Raw genomic sequence first — 16,657 nt, 5'->3', positions numbered from 1 at the left:
GATGATTGTGTCGGAGAACAAGGGAGATGTAGATTTTAAGGAAGGATCTGTAGGTGGGAGAGGCACTTGCCAGGCATGAAGTTAGTGATTGGTTCAAGCGGGAGATGCAGCACGAATGGAGAGACAAAGCCAGTAGTGGGAGAAGAGGACGATGGGAATGCTAAAAGGCAAAGCTTGGGAAAGACAAATGGAATGAGAGGGAGATTAGGATTAAATGGGTGGAGAGAAAGTGCAGGGGACTGAAAGTGAGGACAAGGAACTTGCATTAATGCATTAAAAGCCTGGAAGCCAATGAAGAGATTTAGGTGAATGGGCAGAGTGACATTGTAAGAACTAGGTAGCGAAGCTCCATTCATGCCTTGTTAGGGGAGGAAGGATACTCGTGTTAAATTACTAGTCTGGGGAGCGTGGTTCTGTTCCCAGCTTTGCCACTAATTTGGAGTCTGACCTTGGGCAAATCATTTAACCTCTCCATGCCTCAGTTTCCCTATAGCTCATGAAAGCTTATGCTCAAATAAATTTGTTAGTCTCTAAGGTGCCACAAGTACTCCTTATCATAAAATAGGGTGCTTTGTGGGCTAGTAACCATAACCCTGGGACTACCAACTCAAGTTCCATTTGAAAATGTTTGACAGAAAAGTCTGGAACAACTGCCATGTGTTTGCATATATCTTCAATAAACAAACAGTGAATAAGTTCAGTGTTAAGCAGAAATTAGAATAGCATGAGCAATTCCAACTGGCAGCTCTCAGGGGCCATCTCCAAAGGCCTGACTTCAGTGGGCTCAAGATCAGAGGCAGTGGGTGGCTAGGACTAGAGAGGGCTCAGCTGTCCCAAATCTATTATCTGAGCCATCGTGCACACCTGCTCAGATCAGCAGGCAAAGCCCCATGGCTGGTGATGCCACAGCCAGGAAGAAAGTGGAGTGGGGCATCGCAGGGGGAGGGCATCATAGCAAGAGGGCCCCATTTGTGCACAGATGGGTGCATCAAGTGACGCTGTGGTGGACTCTTCTGAATCTGTGAGCAGTGAAAGCCAATGGGCCAGAGCAGGGAGCTGGGCTCAGCCCCATGGGAAAGCAGCTGCTGCTGCAGGGTGAGTATGGGGCAGGCTCAGCACCCCCAAGGAATATTTTCAGCCACTGCCTGTGCTCAAGCCCCAAATCCCCAGACTGTATCCTCTGCCTATTTCCATGTGACCTTCGGCTCAGTTCTGTGTATACTAAAGAGTTTCCTTGTTTTTTTCCGTAGCCATGCCTCTCCCCCCTTTCAATGTGACCATAACCCGAGTCACCAGCAGCAATGCCAGCGTGATGTGGATCCCAGGATTTGATGGCCACTCTCCTCTTCATTCTTGCACAGTTCAGGTATGGCCCTTGTGACTCTTCCCTGGCCTGCACGCACAATGGGATCCCTCTGATTGGTCTTGCAGCTAGGCCATCCTTCACACTTGAATCTTCTGTGGGAGCATTAGAATTTGTAGGCCAACCCTTTCAAATTTGGGAGCCTACGTCTGGATTTTGGCACCGAAACAGGTGGCCTGATTTTCAGAGGTGCTGAGCTCTTGTCGCTCCAGCTGAAGACCGTGGAAATTGTGGGCACTCAGCATCTCTGACAATCAGCCCACTTACATATGTGCCTAGCTTTAGGTATCCAAATTTGCAACATTTGGCCCTGGTGTTACTTGGAAGCTGAGCTACACATTTGGTGCCAGAGTGCCAAGCAGAGAGAGACAATCAATCCTACAACAACCCAGGCTAGTCAAACCAGGCTTATTCCCTCAGCTTGTTCATCTCTCAGGTACGAATATTGGGCAGTGTTCACACAGCCCCCTTTGACTCCCCTCCCCTGTCACAGCTTGATGTGAGCTTCAATGGAATCACTGTGTGATGCTGAGACACTTTCATTGGAAGGACGGGATTAGAAGCACAGATGTAAACCTGGAGCACAAATGCAGCATCTGCTAACCTGCTTTCTCTCCTGTCCCTTTTGGGGAGGGGCAAGGAAATAGGAGAGTCCATGCTCTGTGGCTTATTCCCTTTCCTAAATAAAATAAACCATCATTGCAGAGATGTTTCTTTTTACCCCCCAGCAGAAATGATGCCTGGGTGTAAGTAGCTTTCTGTGTCTCTGGTAGTATTTTGTTGCTGCTGCTGCTGCTGTTGTTTGCAGCTCAAAATGAATTTCTTCCTATGCTTTTCCAGGCTGAGTTAGCCCCAGTTGGTACAGTCCGTTCTTCCTGGTGTGCATGCTCATCAGCCTTGCCGATACTAATCTTTCTGGGGTTTGAGCCCTTCCTCTCCGCTTTGAAGCGGGGAGAGAGGCAGAAAGGGAGCAGAATTAAAACAACTCAGATTCCATCCACTCACCAAGCTTTAGCGTTTCTTAAGCCTCCCAGCCCTTTCTGTGCCCCTGTTTGTATCTCAGATCCGGTGAAATGGACAATAATACTCCCTTTACAGGAAATCGTTAGACCAAGGGAGCTGGGGTTCCCGCAGTGCCGCAGTGGTTTTGGCACTGGCGTTCTCATGTTTCATTTTCCCTCCCTCCTCAGCCCGCAGCTCTGACTCTGTGAAAGCCATTGACCCACATTCCCATGTGAAAATGCATGCCTCTGGCTCCCCATGAATGAATGATTGTCCTCCTGCTAGGAGGGTGCAGAAAGGGGGGAGCATTGGCTCTGGTTCTTGGGCACTTTGGATACACTATGGGTCGGTGCACCCTTGGAGCTTCTCAGAGAAAAGGCTAAAATAGTGCCACTTTTCCTCACTTCAATGCGAGAGGTATTTCAGAGGGCGGGGGTGGGAAACGAATGCAGCCGCTCTGACTCTCCAGAAGCATAAGCAGAATGACAGAATTTAAACGTGAAAGTCTGATAGCTCCCACCCAGCTCCGGATGACATTGACTGGCAACAGGAACAACAAGTCAGCCTATTATGTACTGTACTCAGCCTAAACATCAATATTATTAGCAAAATAAATTACTGGATCAAAATGGGGCAGGGGACTGTTACATTCGTAGTGGAGATAAAGTTAGCAAAGATGTTTCCCCTTTGTCAAGACTCCTGGGCTCGATCCCCAGCTTCGCTGCTGACCCAAAGCGCGTGTGTTTTAGTAAGTTGTGCTGAGTTGGAGCTGCCCGGTAGAGTCTGACTATTCTCAGGCCATCAGGAAGTGCTAGTGTTGAACCTGTCTGCCTATAAAAGGGACACAGTGAGAGCAAATGGGATCCAAAATTCAGGTCTGGTAAATCTTTAGTTTTAGAGAAACTAAGGCCTGTAGAAATAATGCCAAGATTCTTTTTCTTTTTAATTCCCATTGAAAGCTTTTTGGTTTTGAAAGAAAAGTGCTTTTTCTGCCGCGTTTGCAACCCAAACGCTGTAGCATTGTGCTAATGCAAAAGACCCTGCAAGTGACATTGATTAGAAACTGACAATGAACAAGAGGGGAGCTGACTGGTCTGTTTTTCTTTGTCTAAGCTTAGAGAAATGCAAAAAGTCAACAAGCAGCGTCAGTAGCATAAAGTAAATTTTGATTTTAAAAATGTCTTTCACTTTTAATAATCCAATTGTGATTTGTAATGCAGGTGAGGAAACATTTTTAAATGTGGGGCCAGAGCATCAGGTACTTGCATTGAAGTCAATGGAGGGGATGGCTCATGATTTTTAATTCGACAGCGTCCCTTTAAATATGGTATTAAACTGCTGATTCAGCATTTGTTGCTACTTGGTCCTGAACTGGTTCAAAAATTAGCCATTTGCATGAAACAAATGCCCCATTGTACCAGCGTGGTCTTGTTGGTCACTCTGCTTATCCTAATATATCTGCTTGCTTTTCCTCGTGAAACAGGTTGCTGAGTCACCCGAAAATCACGAAGGCTCTACAGAAATTGTCCCTGTCCCTCCTTTTACCTGTGGTTTACCAGGATTAAAGCACTCCAGCAATTATAGTGTACGGGTTCAGTGCACTAATGAGATGGGCACCTCCCTTTTCACAGACTGGGTTTATTTTCAGACCCTGGAGATAGGTAAGCAGATGTCAGACAGAGGTTGGAAAAGTTAAAAGAAGTGTTACTATATAATGAGTCTGTTCTGATCGTGGGGGAAAGCTTGGGACAAACCACTGATAAATTTCATTGAACTCCTCACTGAATCAGAAAGACAAGGAACCTATAGGTCATCAGTTTGCGAATCCACTCTGAAGTCTCCTAAAGTTCTGCTCCTATTATTTGTCTTACTGTGAGTGATGCTATTGTCAAAAAATGATAGTAAACAGGGTTTTTTTGGGAGGTGGTTCCATATTTATTCTCACCCCCTAGTTTCCAGATCATATTTGCAAGTTTATAAGTCAAATATGAAAGCTACAGACCCCACTTAGGATCTTAAAATAAAATCAGTATACCGGGCCAAAGGTATGTCTGGTGACTCATCACTGGTGTAACTTCATGGAGTCACACCAGGGATGAATTTGGCCCATTCATTCCGCTTACATCATCCCCAGTAATAAAAATTCTGCAGTTGGAAAATGGCTGGCAACACTGTTGGGCGAGACAGAATGGAAACTAACTCACCCCCTCTCCCATAGCTGTATTAGCTGGGCAGGCCTAGCAGGCTTAACGGCTTTCTTGTGGAGCTCCCTTTGTGCTGGTGGACGATACGTTGAGAACCTGAAGCCAGTGTGCAGGCACAGGCTACTGTCTGCACGTACCTATGCCCTGGTGGATCTCTGAGAGCCATGTGGCCCTTGAGAGTAGGGGGACGGTAGAGATCAGCAGGGGATAGGGGGCTAACCCCATGCTTCTTCTATAGGAGTGAGGAGGTGGGGGCAAATCCCAAACTGCCCAAGGGAAGAATTGAAAGCAAATGTAGGGAAAGGAACCTTGCAGAGATTTTTATTTTTCTCCCCATACTCTCTCCTTTGGGTTTTCCCCTGAGAGCGGGTGATCTGAGCCTTTTGGTGACTCTTGCGCCTTGGGGGACAGGAGTTCTTCTGCAGTGCAGTTGACTGGGTACCACTCTTTGTCTCCAGCTCCAGGCAGCACTCCACAAAACATCCACGTCATCCAGACAGACACTAGCCTGGTTCTGGAGTGGGAAGGAGTGGCTCCAGACATGTTGAAAGAAAATCTACTGGGATACAGGCTGGAGTGGAGTCAGGATAACGTCACGCAGGTAACATATCCAGGAATCAACCCTGGGGAGTTTGACGGTGACGCCTTCAGGACAGAGTTATGGAATGTTCAAATTGAGTCTTCTAGACCACACTGCCTCTCCTATGCGCTGTTGTCTTTGGACTGGATCCTCAGCAGGTGTAAATCAGCATTGCTCCCTTGGTTTCAGTGGAGTTACTCTGATTTACACCAGCTGAGAATTCTGCATTCTCCCGTTCATATCAATTAAATACCATCAGTAAATCTGTGAACAGTCACTTGAAATTAGTGGGAGTTCTGGGTGTTCGAAATCTGCAACATCAGGGTGTGTTTGTGTGTAAACCACACACAGTGGCTGCATTGCAAGGCAAGCAGTCCCTTGGATTGATCACTTATATGTAAGATTAACTGTGCTCAGCTATCACAGTGATGGGTGCAGGGTGGTGGAGAATCAGGTCCTGAAGCATTTGAAAATGGAAAGTGGTGTATAAGTGCAAAGTATTATTACAATGTGCATATTTCCACATTTCCTTGGGCCCCCACTATGTCCACTTTGCACCCCAGAGCTTTTCTACCAGGACAGCTGGGGATTCGTATCACCCCCTACGAGCCCCCCTTTCCCCCCACCCCCTGACAGCATGTGTCAGTAAGTTAGCGCAGACCTGAGCTCTGATGCGTATTAAGGCCCAAACCAGTTCCCAGCAGCTCCCTGCATCAGAGACTCATGAAGGAAAACCACCCCCCTTGCCCTCTTAAGGTCCTGCACCAAGCAGTTTGGCCAGTGTGTTGGATCTGGGCCTTCTATCTCCTGTGGCTTGTTTGTTTTTCAAATGCCAGTGATACAGTAGTATTAACAACTGCAAATTATGTGAAAGGGGGTTAAAATTCTTTATTTCATTCAGTGATAAAGGGAGTTTAAAAGGACACTGCCAAGGATCTGGCCCCTAAGTTTGAACATCAATTCTTACTTTTCCCTGATACCTGCTTTTGACATTTATGTGATTCTTTATGGTGGTTTCCCACTTCCGTACAAATGCTTTGCCAGTGACCCTGTAACGATGAGCAAGCCTGCAATAACAGACGGGGAGGGGGGAAATTACACATGTACCAATTTCACACCAGTACAGGTCCACTGACTTCGGTGGAATTCCTCCTGAATTATATCAGTGGGAGAGGAAAATCAGGCCCATATTGGTAGCCAAAAAGTTCCACGGCTCTATTGTAAGTGATGCATGTATAAAGGATCTTAAAAATTATAGCAAATACCTTGGCCATGTGCTCTTCAGTGAAACTTGGCTACGAATGCTGTATGGTGATTGGAATTTGGCAACACGTTAAAACAAACAGAATTTATTTTTCTGATTAAACTGGCAGTGGCTTTGCAGCGTGTTACAGCAGCTTTATGTCTTTGAAGCAGGAGGAACTGTGTATTTGAAAAGGACAAAAGAATATATTTCTGTAGCTATTTTCATCCAAAGACCTCAAAGAATTCATTAATTAAGCCTTACAACGTTCTTATGAGCTAGAAAGATATTGGTGTTAGCCATTTTAGAGATGGGGAAGCTAAAACACAGAGGAGATGAAGTCAGTGACAGAAACAGGAGGCATATCCAGAAGTCCTGACTCCAGGCCTTGCTCTAGCCTCTGGACACAATGATCTATTTTAATAATAATAAAAAAAGCACAGTTTCCCCCGATTCCTTTGTTCTTGTCTGGTTTCAGGGGGAAATGACAGTACAAGAGACTAAAGCCAATCTTACGACATGGAATCCCCAGAAAGACCTTATAATCAGAGTGTGCGTGCTGAACTCAGCTGGCTGTGGACCCTGGAGTGACACCTTATTGGTTGCAGCCCAGGAGGTCGTAGGTGAGTAGTAGGATGATTTTAGTTTATTTTTGCTCTGGCAATGCTCTCTCATAAGCTGGGAAACAGTGATTGCTGCTGGTCCCACTGTATCTTGCTGTCCTGGTGCCTTTCAGAGCACACAACTGACCAAGCAGCATGGTTACATACACAGTACATTTCATTGAACAAAACAGAATTTAAATAACCTTTAAAGTTCTGGAATGAGCAAAACAGTTTCCAGCTGCTGCTGTCTTCTTTAGCTGATGCCGCAGCGGGTAGCACATGGAGGAGGGAGGGAGATATAATTCAAGAGATAAAGGCGAGGGCCTGATTCTCTTCTTGCTTAGGCAGTGTCCACACACATTTGCCTTGATTTAGTGAAACCAGTGCAGTCCCCCATGTGGAGTCTCTTCTCTTGGTTTAGTTTAAAGCAAAATCATTCAGGTTTAATCCAAGTCCCCACACAGCCTTTTGCACTGGCATAACTAAATCAGTTTAAAATCACACCTTATATTAAACTGGAGCAACCCTGCATGTAGACACATCCTTATACAGGAGTAAATCTGGGGTTATTTCACTGGAGTCAGTGGGTCAGGTCTACAGCTAGTATACATCAGCATGTCAATGGAATGGAGCAATGCCAATTTATACCAGCTGAGGACATGGCACTATGGAGTTACAATGGTGCAAGTGAGAGGAGGCCCGGGCACAGTGAGCCTGACATAGGAATGACCATGCTGGGTCAGACCAACAGTCCATCTCGCCCAGTCTCCTGTCGTCCAACAGTTTCTAATGCCAGGTGCATCAAAGGGAATGAACAAAACAGGGCAATTTCGAGAGATCCGTCCCCTCTTGCCCAGTTCCAGCTTCTGGCAGCCAGAGGTTTAGGGACATTCAGAGTATGGGGTCATGTCTCTGACCATATTGGCTAATAATAATTGATGGACCTGTCCTCTCCATTTCCTTTCATCACGTGTGATCCTCTACTCCTAGGCAAAGGCCCCGAATCTGAATGCAGGGCAGAATCTAGCCCAGTGAGTGCAAAAGGGCTGCAAAACCCTGAAGATGTGATATGGAAGCACTTTTCCCCTGTGTTGCACTTGGCATAAATGATTTTGGAGGTGCAGGGCAGTAGGCAATCAGGCCCTATCTCATCTTTGTGAATTTTTTTTTACCACGTTTGTTTTGAATGTGGTGGTTTTTACTGACCCTTAGCCCCTGTATGCTGTTTCAGTGTCACTTTTTGTAGTTCATTTCCTGCATTAAAAATCAACTCTTGTGTGGGTCTCATTTAAAAATATAACTAATTGTGTGGCTCTGGCGGTCATGAAAGTGACCGACTAATAACATTGGGGCAAATCCTGAATTCCAAGAGAAATCCTACCTCTCCCATCCCTTGTTCCATGCTGATTCAGATGACAGATGGACCTCCATGCCTGATGATGATATTATTGTTGTTGTTATTATTATTATTTATTATTTTCAAATCAGAATTGGGACCCCATTGATTTTCAATGAGATTTAGGCTCCAAAATGTCTTCACTTTTGAAAGTGGGACTTAGCCATCTAAATCACTTAGGCCTTGCAATGCTGACTGAGCAAAGCCAAAAAAATACCTTTCAATATCTGGGCCTTACAGTCTAAAGAGACCAGACAGACAAAGGTCAGGAGGAAAGGATGTGGCATATATACAGGTGATCGGGATTTCTATTCTATTTTATATAAGTTCTTAGATTGCGCTCCTGACCATAGCATCTGAGCTCCTTCTAGTCATGCATTAAGTAACATGACTAACATCTGTCATGAGTTGTTTGCCCTCTCTTTCTCTCCACTGGGGGAGAAATGTGTTCAGTGGAGCATCTTATCTTGGTAGGATTTGGGGGAGGGAGTGTTTTGTTTTTTAAATATACATGTTGCAATGTATTTATAATAGAGAAGACAAGGTCAAAGAAATGCAACTTGCACTTAATTCTTGGGGGAGTTCATTCCACAGCCCTGAGGTGGCCCCCAAGAAAGTTCTGTCTCCTACATAGACGAGCTTTACCCTTATTACTGAGAGTTCTATTGGGTCGGAGAACTGAAATTGTCAACCACAGTCTTCATCCCAGAACTTCAGGTGGTATTTCAGATATATGGGCCCAAACCATGGAGCTCCTTGAAAATAAGCATCAAGACTTTGCACTTGATTCAAAATTCTGTGGGAAGCCAGTATGGAGAATGGAGGACAGATCTGGTGTGCTTGCAGAAGCCTGTGTTGCTGAGGCGACACGCTGCAACATTCTGTGCTAGTTGGAGTTTCCTAAATGCTGAAGGCTTTGTGCCCAAGTATATCAGATAGCTGTAGTTCAGCTGAGAGGTGATGAAGGTGTGAGTAATTGAGGCCAGGTCATGGTTCACCAGGATGTGCTAGAGTCTCCGAGCCAACTGGAGAAGACAGAAAGTGTTATGCACAGATGCTGCTATGTGAGAGCTTAGCATCTGTGAGGAATCCAAGATGACTCCTAAACTACAGACTAAACTGGCCAATTTTGTGTAGCCTGCACTGTGGATGCAAACTTTTCAAAGCACTTTCCTCTTCTGACCAGCATCACCTGTTTCTTGCTCAGGTTCCGCTTCAACCAGCTGTTCTTCATCCATGAGCTCATCTCGTCCAAGCACTGGTCCACTTTGGCAGTAGCAGTGTGGTTGTATGTGGTAAAGGATAGGTAGAGCTGTGTGTCATCTGCATATTGCTGCCATTTGAGTCTGTATCATCTGAACGGTTCACCTAATGGCTGCATGCAGATGGTGAAAAGAAGCAGAAAAGAGAATTGATCGTTGTGAGATTCCAAGGATTCCACAAGTGATGGAAGTGCAGTTTTCCATCGCTACTCTTTGGATATGTCCTTCCAGAAGGACTCAGACCAATTCGTACATTACTTTGGATCCCTGCCAACTCTCTCATGCAAGACAGCATAATCTTATTGTTAAAAGCATTGAATGCTGCAGAGCGATCCAGGAGAATGAGAATGGATATCTGCTTCTATCCACTGACAGGAGGAGATCATCCATTAGTGCCACTAAAGTGGTTTCAGTTCCATGTCCTTGCATGAGTCCAGATTTTGCCAGGTCTGTGACATTAGCTCCAGATAGAGGAGCTTGTAGTTGGCTTTTGGACGAAGGATGAAAGCAGTGCTGCCAGGATGATGGGTGGCACGTGTCATGTTAGCACTGTGTTTATTTTTTCCATTTGGTTTGGGGTTTGTTTTGTTTTGTTTTAATGATATACCCTGGTGCGAGCTGGGGAACAGGTAAGGGAGGGGTTAATAGGGGCCTGGGTGTGGGAAAAGGAAGGGCAATACGTAGGGGGACAGATGGAGGGCAGAGACTCACACTGTGGTGGAGGGGGGAGATGAAGAAAACAACCAATCAGAAGGGAAGAAAAATGTCCAGCATCAGGATGTGAGGCGGTGGGGAGAGTCTTCCTGAAGGTTCCAAAAGCTTCAGAACTGCTGTTGATGCTCCCAGCTCCTGCTAGGGAGAGGAGGCTCTTTGCTACCAAGGGGCTAACTTCACTTGTGATTTCTTTCTCCCTCAGCCCATGTGACTAAGATTTGAGGGAGAAGCATGAGCCCTGGCGCCCTGGGTGAGAGGGTGGACCGGGGTAGGGGGAGAGTGGTGGGGAGACCCCAGCTAGGTTTTACCAACCACTACCCTCTCTGTTGCTGCTAGTGATGCTTTTGATGATTAAGCTAGCCGCATAGCCCTCTAAAGCCTCACGCTTGCAATGAGATCAACAATGGTGGTCATCTGTGCCACTCAGCGTTCATGACAGGATTGGCGCCTATGCCTTCAACGTAGGGCTTAGGTGGGACTGAAGGGCTGGCTCCCTGCACAGGGTGAGCGTTACCTTCAGTCAGGCAGCGTTCCCTGCGTGTCTTTCCCAGGGCAGCCACAATGAGAAAATCACCTTCAAGAACTGGAAAATGTGACTGGAAAATCACTGAAACTGGCAGAGGCCTCTGGGGCATGTGTTATGCCTGAAGCAGTGTTTAGCTCATTCTCGTTAGCTGACTAGATTTCCAGGGGATGGTGTCACTTTAAATCGGAATAAGATCACCATAAAAATTTGTTTTTGTCTCAAAAATTGCTTTTTTTTTAAAAAAAAAAAAAAAAAATCTCTGGACTGATGCTTGTTGTGGCCAAGAGTTGGCCCATGACCAAGGGCCCAAAAGCAGGGAAATAGGGCCTGTCAGCATTTCTATAAATAACCCTAAACTATAGAACTGCAGAACTAATGTCATTTTGTTCCAGGCATGTGCCTGAGAGAAAAGAAAAGTGGCTGACTTTCCAAAAATAGCTAACTGGCACTGGATACACTTTGCGTGGGTGCTCTGTGTGCAAAATGCCAAGAGTGGGTCATTAACATCTCCCTGGGCTGTGGTAGGGGTGGCTAAGCTTATAAAAACTTTAAATCATGTCATATTGCAGAGTGCCAGTTGGAGCTCTGCTTTCTACCCATAGGAATTTCTTACTCAGATAGAAGCACCTGGCACAAATATTACAGGGACATGGGCAGAATGATCTAATCAGTTTTCTATCTCTAATGTTTATGATCATGTACTCAGGGGGACCCTTAGGATGTACTCTTTGTACATCCTTGGGGTGAAAGAACTGCAAAGCTAATAAAAACCAGTGCTCTGATAACACCAGAATGCTCCTCAATGCTCATGTAAGCAAATATATAATTCTGCCTCATTCAGCACTGTCAATAAGATACCTTCGACAGACAAAGACATGGGGTGGAGTGTGAGGAGCAGACATGATCCGTGCCAGCCAATATTGGGGAGGAGGAGTCAGGGCAGCTTCAGCAGTGTTACTGAGCATGCTCAGTCCGTGTGCACATGCTCAGTACAAGCAAGCAAAAATCCTGGGGATGTGACACCTCTGGTGAGGAGGCAACTCTTGCTGACTTTCTTCAGGCTGCAATGCTTCCCTCTAGTTTCAACAGGAAGAAGGGATGTAACTGGGAAACATCTGGAGTGGGATCCTATAGTTCTAGGACACGGCTCTTCCCTTTCCTCCCAACTATGGATAAATTATGCAGTTGACACTCCTTGGTTCAGGGGGGATCAGAGCTAAGGGGATGGTCACTCTGCAGCACTGACCCTTTCTGTCGTGCACAGAGGTCAGACTGGGGTGGTACATGGTGTTCACCATTCTAATATGTCTCTGCTGGTCCTAGAAGTTTCTTTAGAATTTAGTTTCCAGAAAAAAAAAAGGAAGTTTCTAGCCTTTTGGTTTTGAAGAGACTTTCTGCAGTTACCCAAGTGATATCTTCAAACAGACTGAAACAATAGCTTTGAGAGAGGTGTGAACTGCCCTTCTTTGTCTCAATGTGGCTTTATCATTAGGTTCCAGAGATGGTCTAAAGGTGACTAAGAAGATGTGAGTGCTGATAATTGGACACCAAATCTCATTTACACCGGTGCAACTAAAGCTCTGATAGCTTTTACACAAGCATAGGGGTATTAGCCTCCATTTCTTGGATTTAGTCCAGCTCAGGAGTTTACACTGTCTCCTTACATTTCCCCAGCTTGTTACATTAATTATTCTTTACTCCATTAAAAATTCCACACCAGAATTATACAATTCAACCGATACAGAAGGCCCCAAAACACCTTCACCAGACAAGGCTCCACCAGCTATAAGAATGCCGGACTCCCTTCCACCGGCACCCATCAGAGCAGATAGGACCAATGGAGAGAGGTTCCTCCTGTTCTCAGCCCATTGGACTGCTTCTTTTTCCAGCCAGTGGTGACTGGAGTAGTCAGCAAGAATTCCATAGAATTCCACAGACCCCTCACAGATTCATCCCCTCAGCTCCCTTCCCAGAACCTCATAAAGCAACAGTCAGATGATGGAGTTTATCAAGCCAGTGCCAAGGCTGGAGAGATGCCCAGAGACCTGTTCCACATTCTTCTCCCATCCCCAAATAGTTGGGAAGCATTAAGGTTATCCTGGATTTGAAGAACTGGAATAAATTAGTAAAAATATCACAATTCCAATTGAGACAGCAATGGGTATTTAGAGACCATATATCTGCGCTCAAGTCTTGTTGCTGAAGTCGCTCCATTGCTCCATACATTTCCTGATCAGGCAGCTTCTAAGGTTCTCCTGTGTCTAGGGACAATTGCAATATAGGGCCTATCCTTTGGCCTCACCCCTTCCCCAAGTATATTCACAAAAATATTTGTTCTGGAGGCACCTCTCAATCAGAAAGGGGTTCATATCCATCCTTTTCTGGACAGCACACAGCAAAGAGCACTGTCAAAACAGAAGCTAGAACCAATGTTGTGATTAGTTTCCTCTAAGAATGGACTCATGGTGGACTTTCAAAAAGTCTCTTACTCAGTTTTGCTTACAAAGAACATAAGAGTCACATTAATGCCAAGCTCCTCTACTGTCTTTCAGAAGGCCACCACTGTGAGGATATGCTTGGCATCATGTATAGATATCTTGGCCTGTACAAGACTACTCACTTCAGAGAGAAAACAGAATGAAACCTGTACACGAGCCCACCCTTGTTAAAGCAACCTCTTGTCTTAAGAAATCCACCCCAATACATACTGAAGAATTCTGATCTCTTTTCAATAAGGTAATCTGGAACAACTCCATTTACTTAATTGCCACGGGTGTAACTAAGAATAGAGTCCACCCACATGATGCAGGTCTGCTCACCTTTGCTAGAAGTTCATCTCAGTTAAGCAAACCAGGTTTTAGATGATCAGTTGAGTAGTTGTTTAAGCCAAGTCTCAGTGTTGATAAGATCTCCAAGGCACACAAGTACAGCAAGATGTTCTATTAACTTGTAGGGGAAAAATATCTGGTGAGGTGGATTAATTCAGCTTTTGTTTGTCAAGCATAGATGGTCTCCTACTTCTAAACCAGTGTCTTATCTTCCACCTAGATGGCCAGAGACAACCGCCCTATGGGACATCCTGGGTCCCTGTGGCTTTGGGCATTCTGACTGCCTTGGTTACAGCTGTTGCCCTGGCACTCATTCTCCTTCGAAAAAGAAGAAAAGAAACTCGGTTTGGGTAAGATAGATTCTTTTCATGGTTATGGGTGCTGGAGATGGTGGTCTTCAGCTCCCTCTCCGCTGGGTTTTTCATTCCCTGTTTTTTATAATGAAGACTTGTGGCAGATTGAACATTTCTGCTCCATGTTTGGAGCCATTGCATTGTCTGATGGATTTGGATGAGATATCCCTATAGCAAGGAATGGCCTGTTCATTATAATTTGTGCTTCTGTTTGCCTCCTAGACATGTCTTTGGCACTGTAATCGGCAGGGGAGAGCCAGTGGTCCATTTCAGAGCAGCCAGGTCTTTCAACAGGGAAGGCCCAGAGCAGATTGAGGCAACATGTAGGTAAAATGGTCTGAGTGACTCTTTCCAACAAGTCCCATTCACATGTATACCTTGGTCTCGCTCACCTTTCCCTAAAACTCACTCTTTAGGATGAAAAACTGGGATTAACTCAAATGAGGCTCCAGATGTAGTGTGAGCAGGTGCTGAGCATGTTTCCCTATACGGTTCTCATAGCTATTTAAATGCTAAACCTTTGTCTAATCCAGCTCTGGGAAAAGGCTGTCAATAGGGATGGACTGTCTTGTGGACAAATGTCCACAAGAGTCTGGGCTGAGGCCTCTGTGTTGTATTTGAAACAAAGTCTACAGAGGTGAAAGGCTAGTGTGTTAGCCTACTTAGTTACATAGCTTCTAGCATTTGATTTTACACTAAGAGAACATCTTCTGGCCGCTATCATTCCATACTACAATGCAAAGCTCAATGGGTCTGATTCGCCACCCCATTGCACCAGTGTTCCACTGGTGTGGCTCCATTGAATTCTAATATCACAGGGGTGTAATGGAGATCAATCAGTCCTAATAATATAATAATAGAACCGTCCGTAGCCTTAAAATGTGGTACAAATGTGGTACACAACATGAATTAATTAATCAGTATGCGGCAAGGAAGAAAATTAGGCTGCTGTTTACAGATGAGGAGCTGAGTCACAGTTAAGTGTTAGCACAAGAGTGAAATCCAGGATGAGAAATTTGATTTTCCAGTTCTGTGTTCCACTCTCTAGACTAGATTCTGCAAAGGGGTGATTCCTTGGAGTAGTGCTGCATTGCTAGACTGGGATGGTTGCAACACATTCCTTTGAGTCTGTTCCTCTGGGAATCAGAAATTGCTCTATTGCCCTAATGCCCATCATGTATTGTATATTATCCTTATCCATCCTCATCAGGCACAGGGAAAACTTGTACTGTGTGTAATAACAGCTAAGGGCCAGATCCTCAACCATTGTAAACTGGTGCAGCTCCACAGACATCAGTGGAGATATGCTGATTTACACCAGCTGATGGTCCCAAAACACCCTCTGGGAAACTAATGCAAGTCTGGCTCCTCAGGTTATTACTATACTCTTGTACTCCACTGCTTTTGGGGTTACCAAGAGCAGTGTTCTCATAGCATTTCCATCACTGCCTCTTTGGCACTGAAAGAGCGATTTTCACCTGCCTGAAAGTTATTGGCTTCTTCTCTTGCATGAAGCTCAAGGATGTGGGAGGAGCCCTTCCTTTTCCCAGGTCATCAACATATAATGTGGGAGTAGGACTGAAGGGCTGGATTATAGGAGCGTGCCAGAGGGCTGGATTCACTGGATATTCTCATAGAACCTTTTTGTCGTGCATCCTCTTTTGATCCCTCCTCCTTTCATTTTTCCAGTGGACAGCATAGGGATCAGCGATGAGCTGAAGACCAAACTCAAGGATGTTCTAATCCAGGAGCAGCAGTCACTCTGGAAGGATGCTAGGCAAGGGTGAGTCTGTACCAAAACTTGAACAAGACCTAATACACTTTGATAACGCCCATCTATGTCAACCATCACCAATGACAGGTTCAGAGTAGCAGCCCGTGTTAGTCTGTATTCGCAAAAAGAAAGGAGTACTTGTGGCAACCTTAGAGACTAACAAATTTATTAGAGATAAGCTTTCGTGAGCTAGAGTAGCTCACGAAAGCTTATGCTCTAATAAATTTGTTAGTCTCTAAGGTGCCACAGTACTCCTTTTCTTTTTTGTGAACCCACACCAAGTCACGAGGAAGCATTACAACCCATTTGTCCCTTGATCCTGCTGAAATGGTTAAATGTTGTCGTTTTAGATGGGCACTACCACTCCTGGGTTAAAACAATTCAAGGCTTTGGCTTGATTATGGGGATTGATTAGGCCACATCTACACTACAGCTGTTAAGAGTTTTTTAATCAGGTCAGAGACTAAATTATAGCTATCGTACACATAAGGTTTACACGTAACTCGTGGTCCACTGGTATGCAAACTTCCGGGTGTTTTAAGCTAAGGCATATTGTTTAAATTTCAGCCATCCCTTCAACTTACAAATGTATACAATGCAACTAACTGGTATGGAAGGAGTTCTTATAAAAATTGTATCCCAATATGCTTATAGACACTTACATGAAATAAGGCAGCATAGAGACTATGAGGCACTTTACAAAAAAAAAAAAAAACCAAAACCCAAGACCAAAAAAAAATATATGGATCCAGATTCAAATGTTCTCTGTCTGGGGCTATTAGAATGCAGGATTTGGGTTTAAAGCAT

At 45.0% G+C, this 16,657-nt stretch overlaps 1 protein-coding gene across 1 annotated transcript in view; it reads left to right on the top strand.

Annotated features, from left to right (window-relative positions):
* The window catches only part of TYRO3 (TYRO3 protein tyrosine kinase), a 52,417-nt gene that overhangs the window by 19,301 nt on the left and 16,459 nt on the right, over nucleotides 1–16,657 (top strand). The window contains 8 exon segments of the mRNA XM_038407043.2: nucleotides 1,251–1,366; nucleotides 3,849–4,026; nucleotides 5,028–5,170; nucleotides 6,871–7,015; nucleotides 13,944–14,073; nucleotides 14,299–14,399; nucleotides 15,766–15,838; nucleotides 15,840–15,859. Coding sequence (XP_038262971.1) covers nucleotides 1,251–1,366; nucleotides 3,849–4,026; nucleotides 5,028–5,170; nucleotides 6,871–7,015; nucleotides 13,944–14,073; nucleotides 14,299–14,399; nucleotides 15,766–15,838; nucleotides 15,840–15,859 — 906 coding nt within the window.

Source organism: Dermochelys coriacea, chromosome 6, assembly GCF_009764565.3.
Source record: "Dermochelys coriacea isolate rDerCor1 chromosome 6, rDerCor1.pri.v4, whole genome shotgun sequence".
NCBI classification, from domain to species: Eukaryota; Metazoa; Chordata; order Testudines; family Dermochelyidae; genus Dermochelys; species Dermochelys coriacea.
Note: the sequence above shows the minus strand (reverse complement) of the source record. Positions and strands in the feature narration are given on the sequence as shown.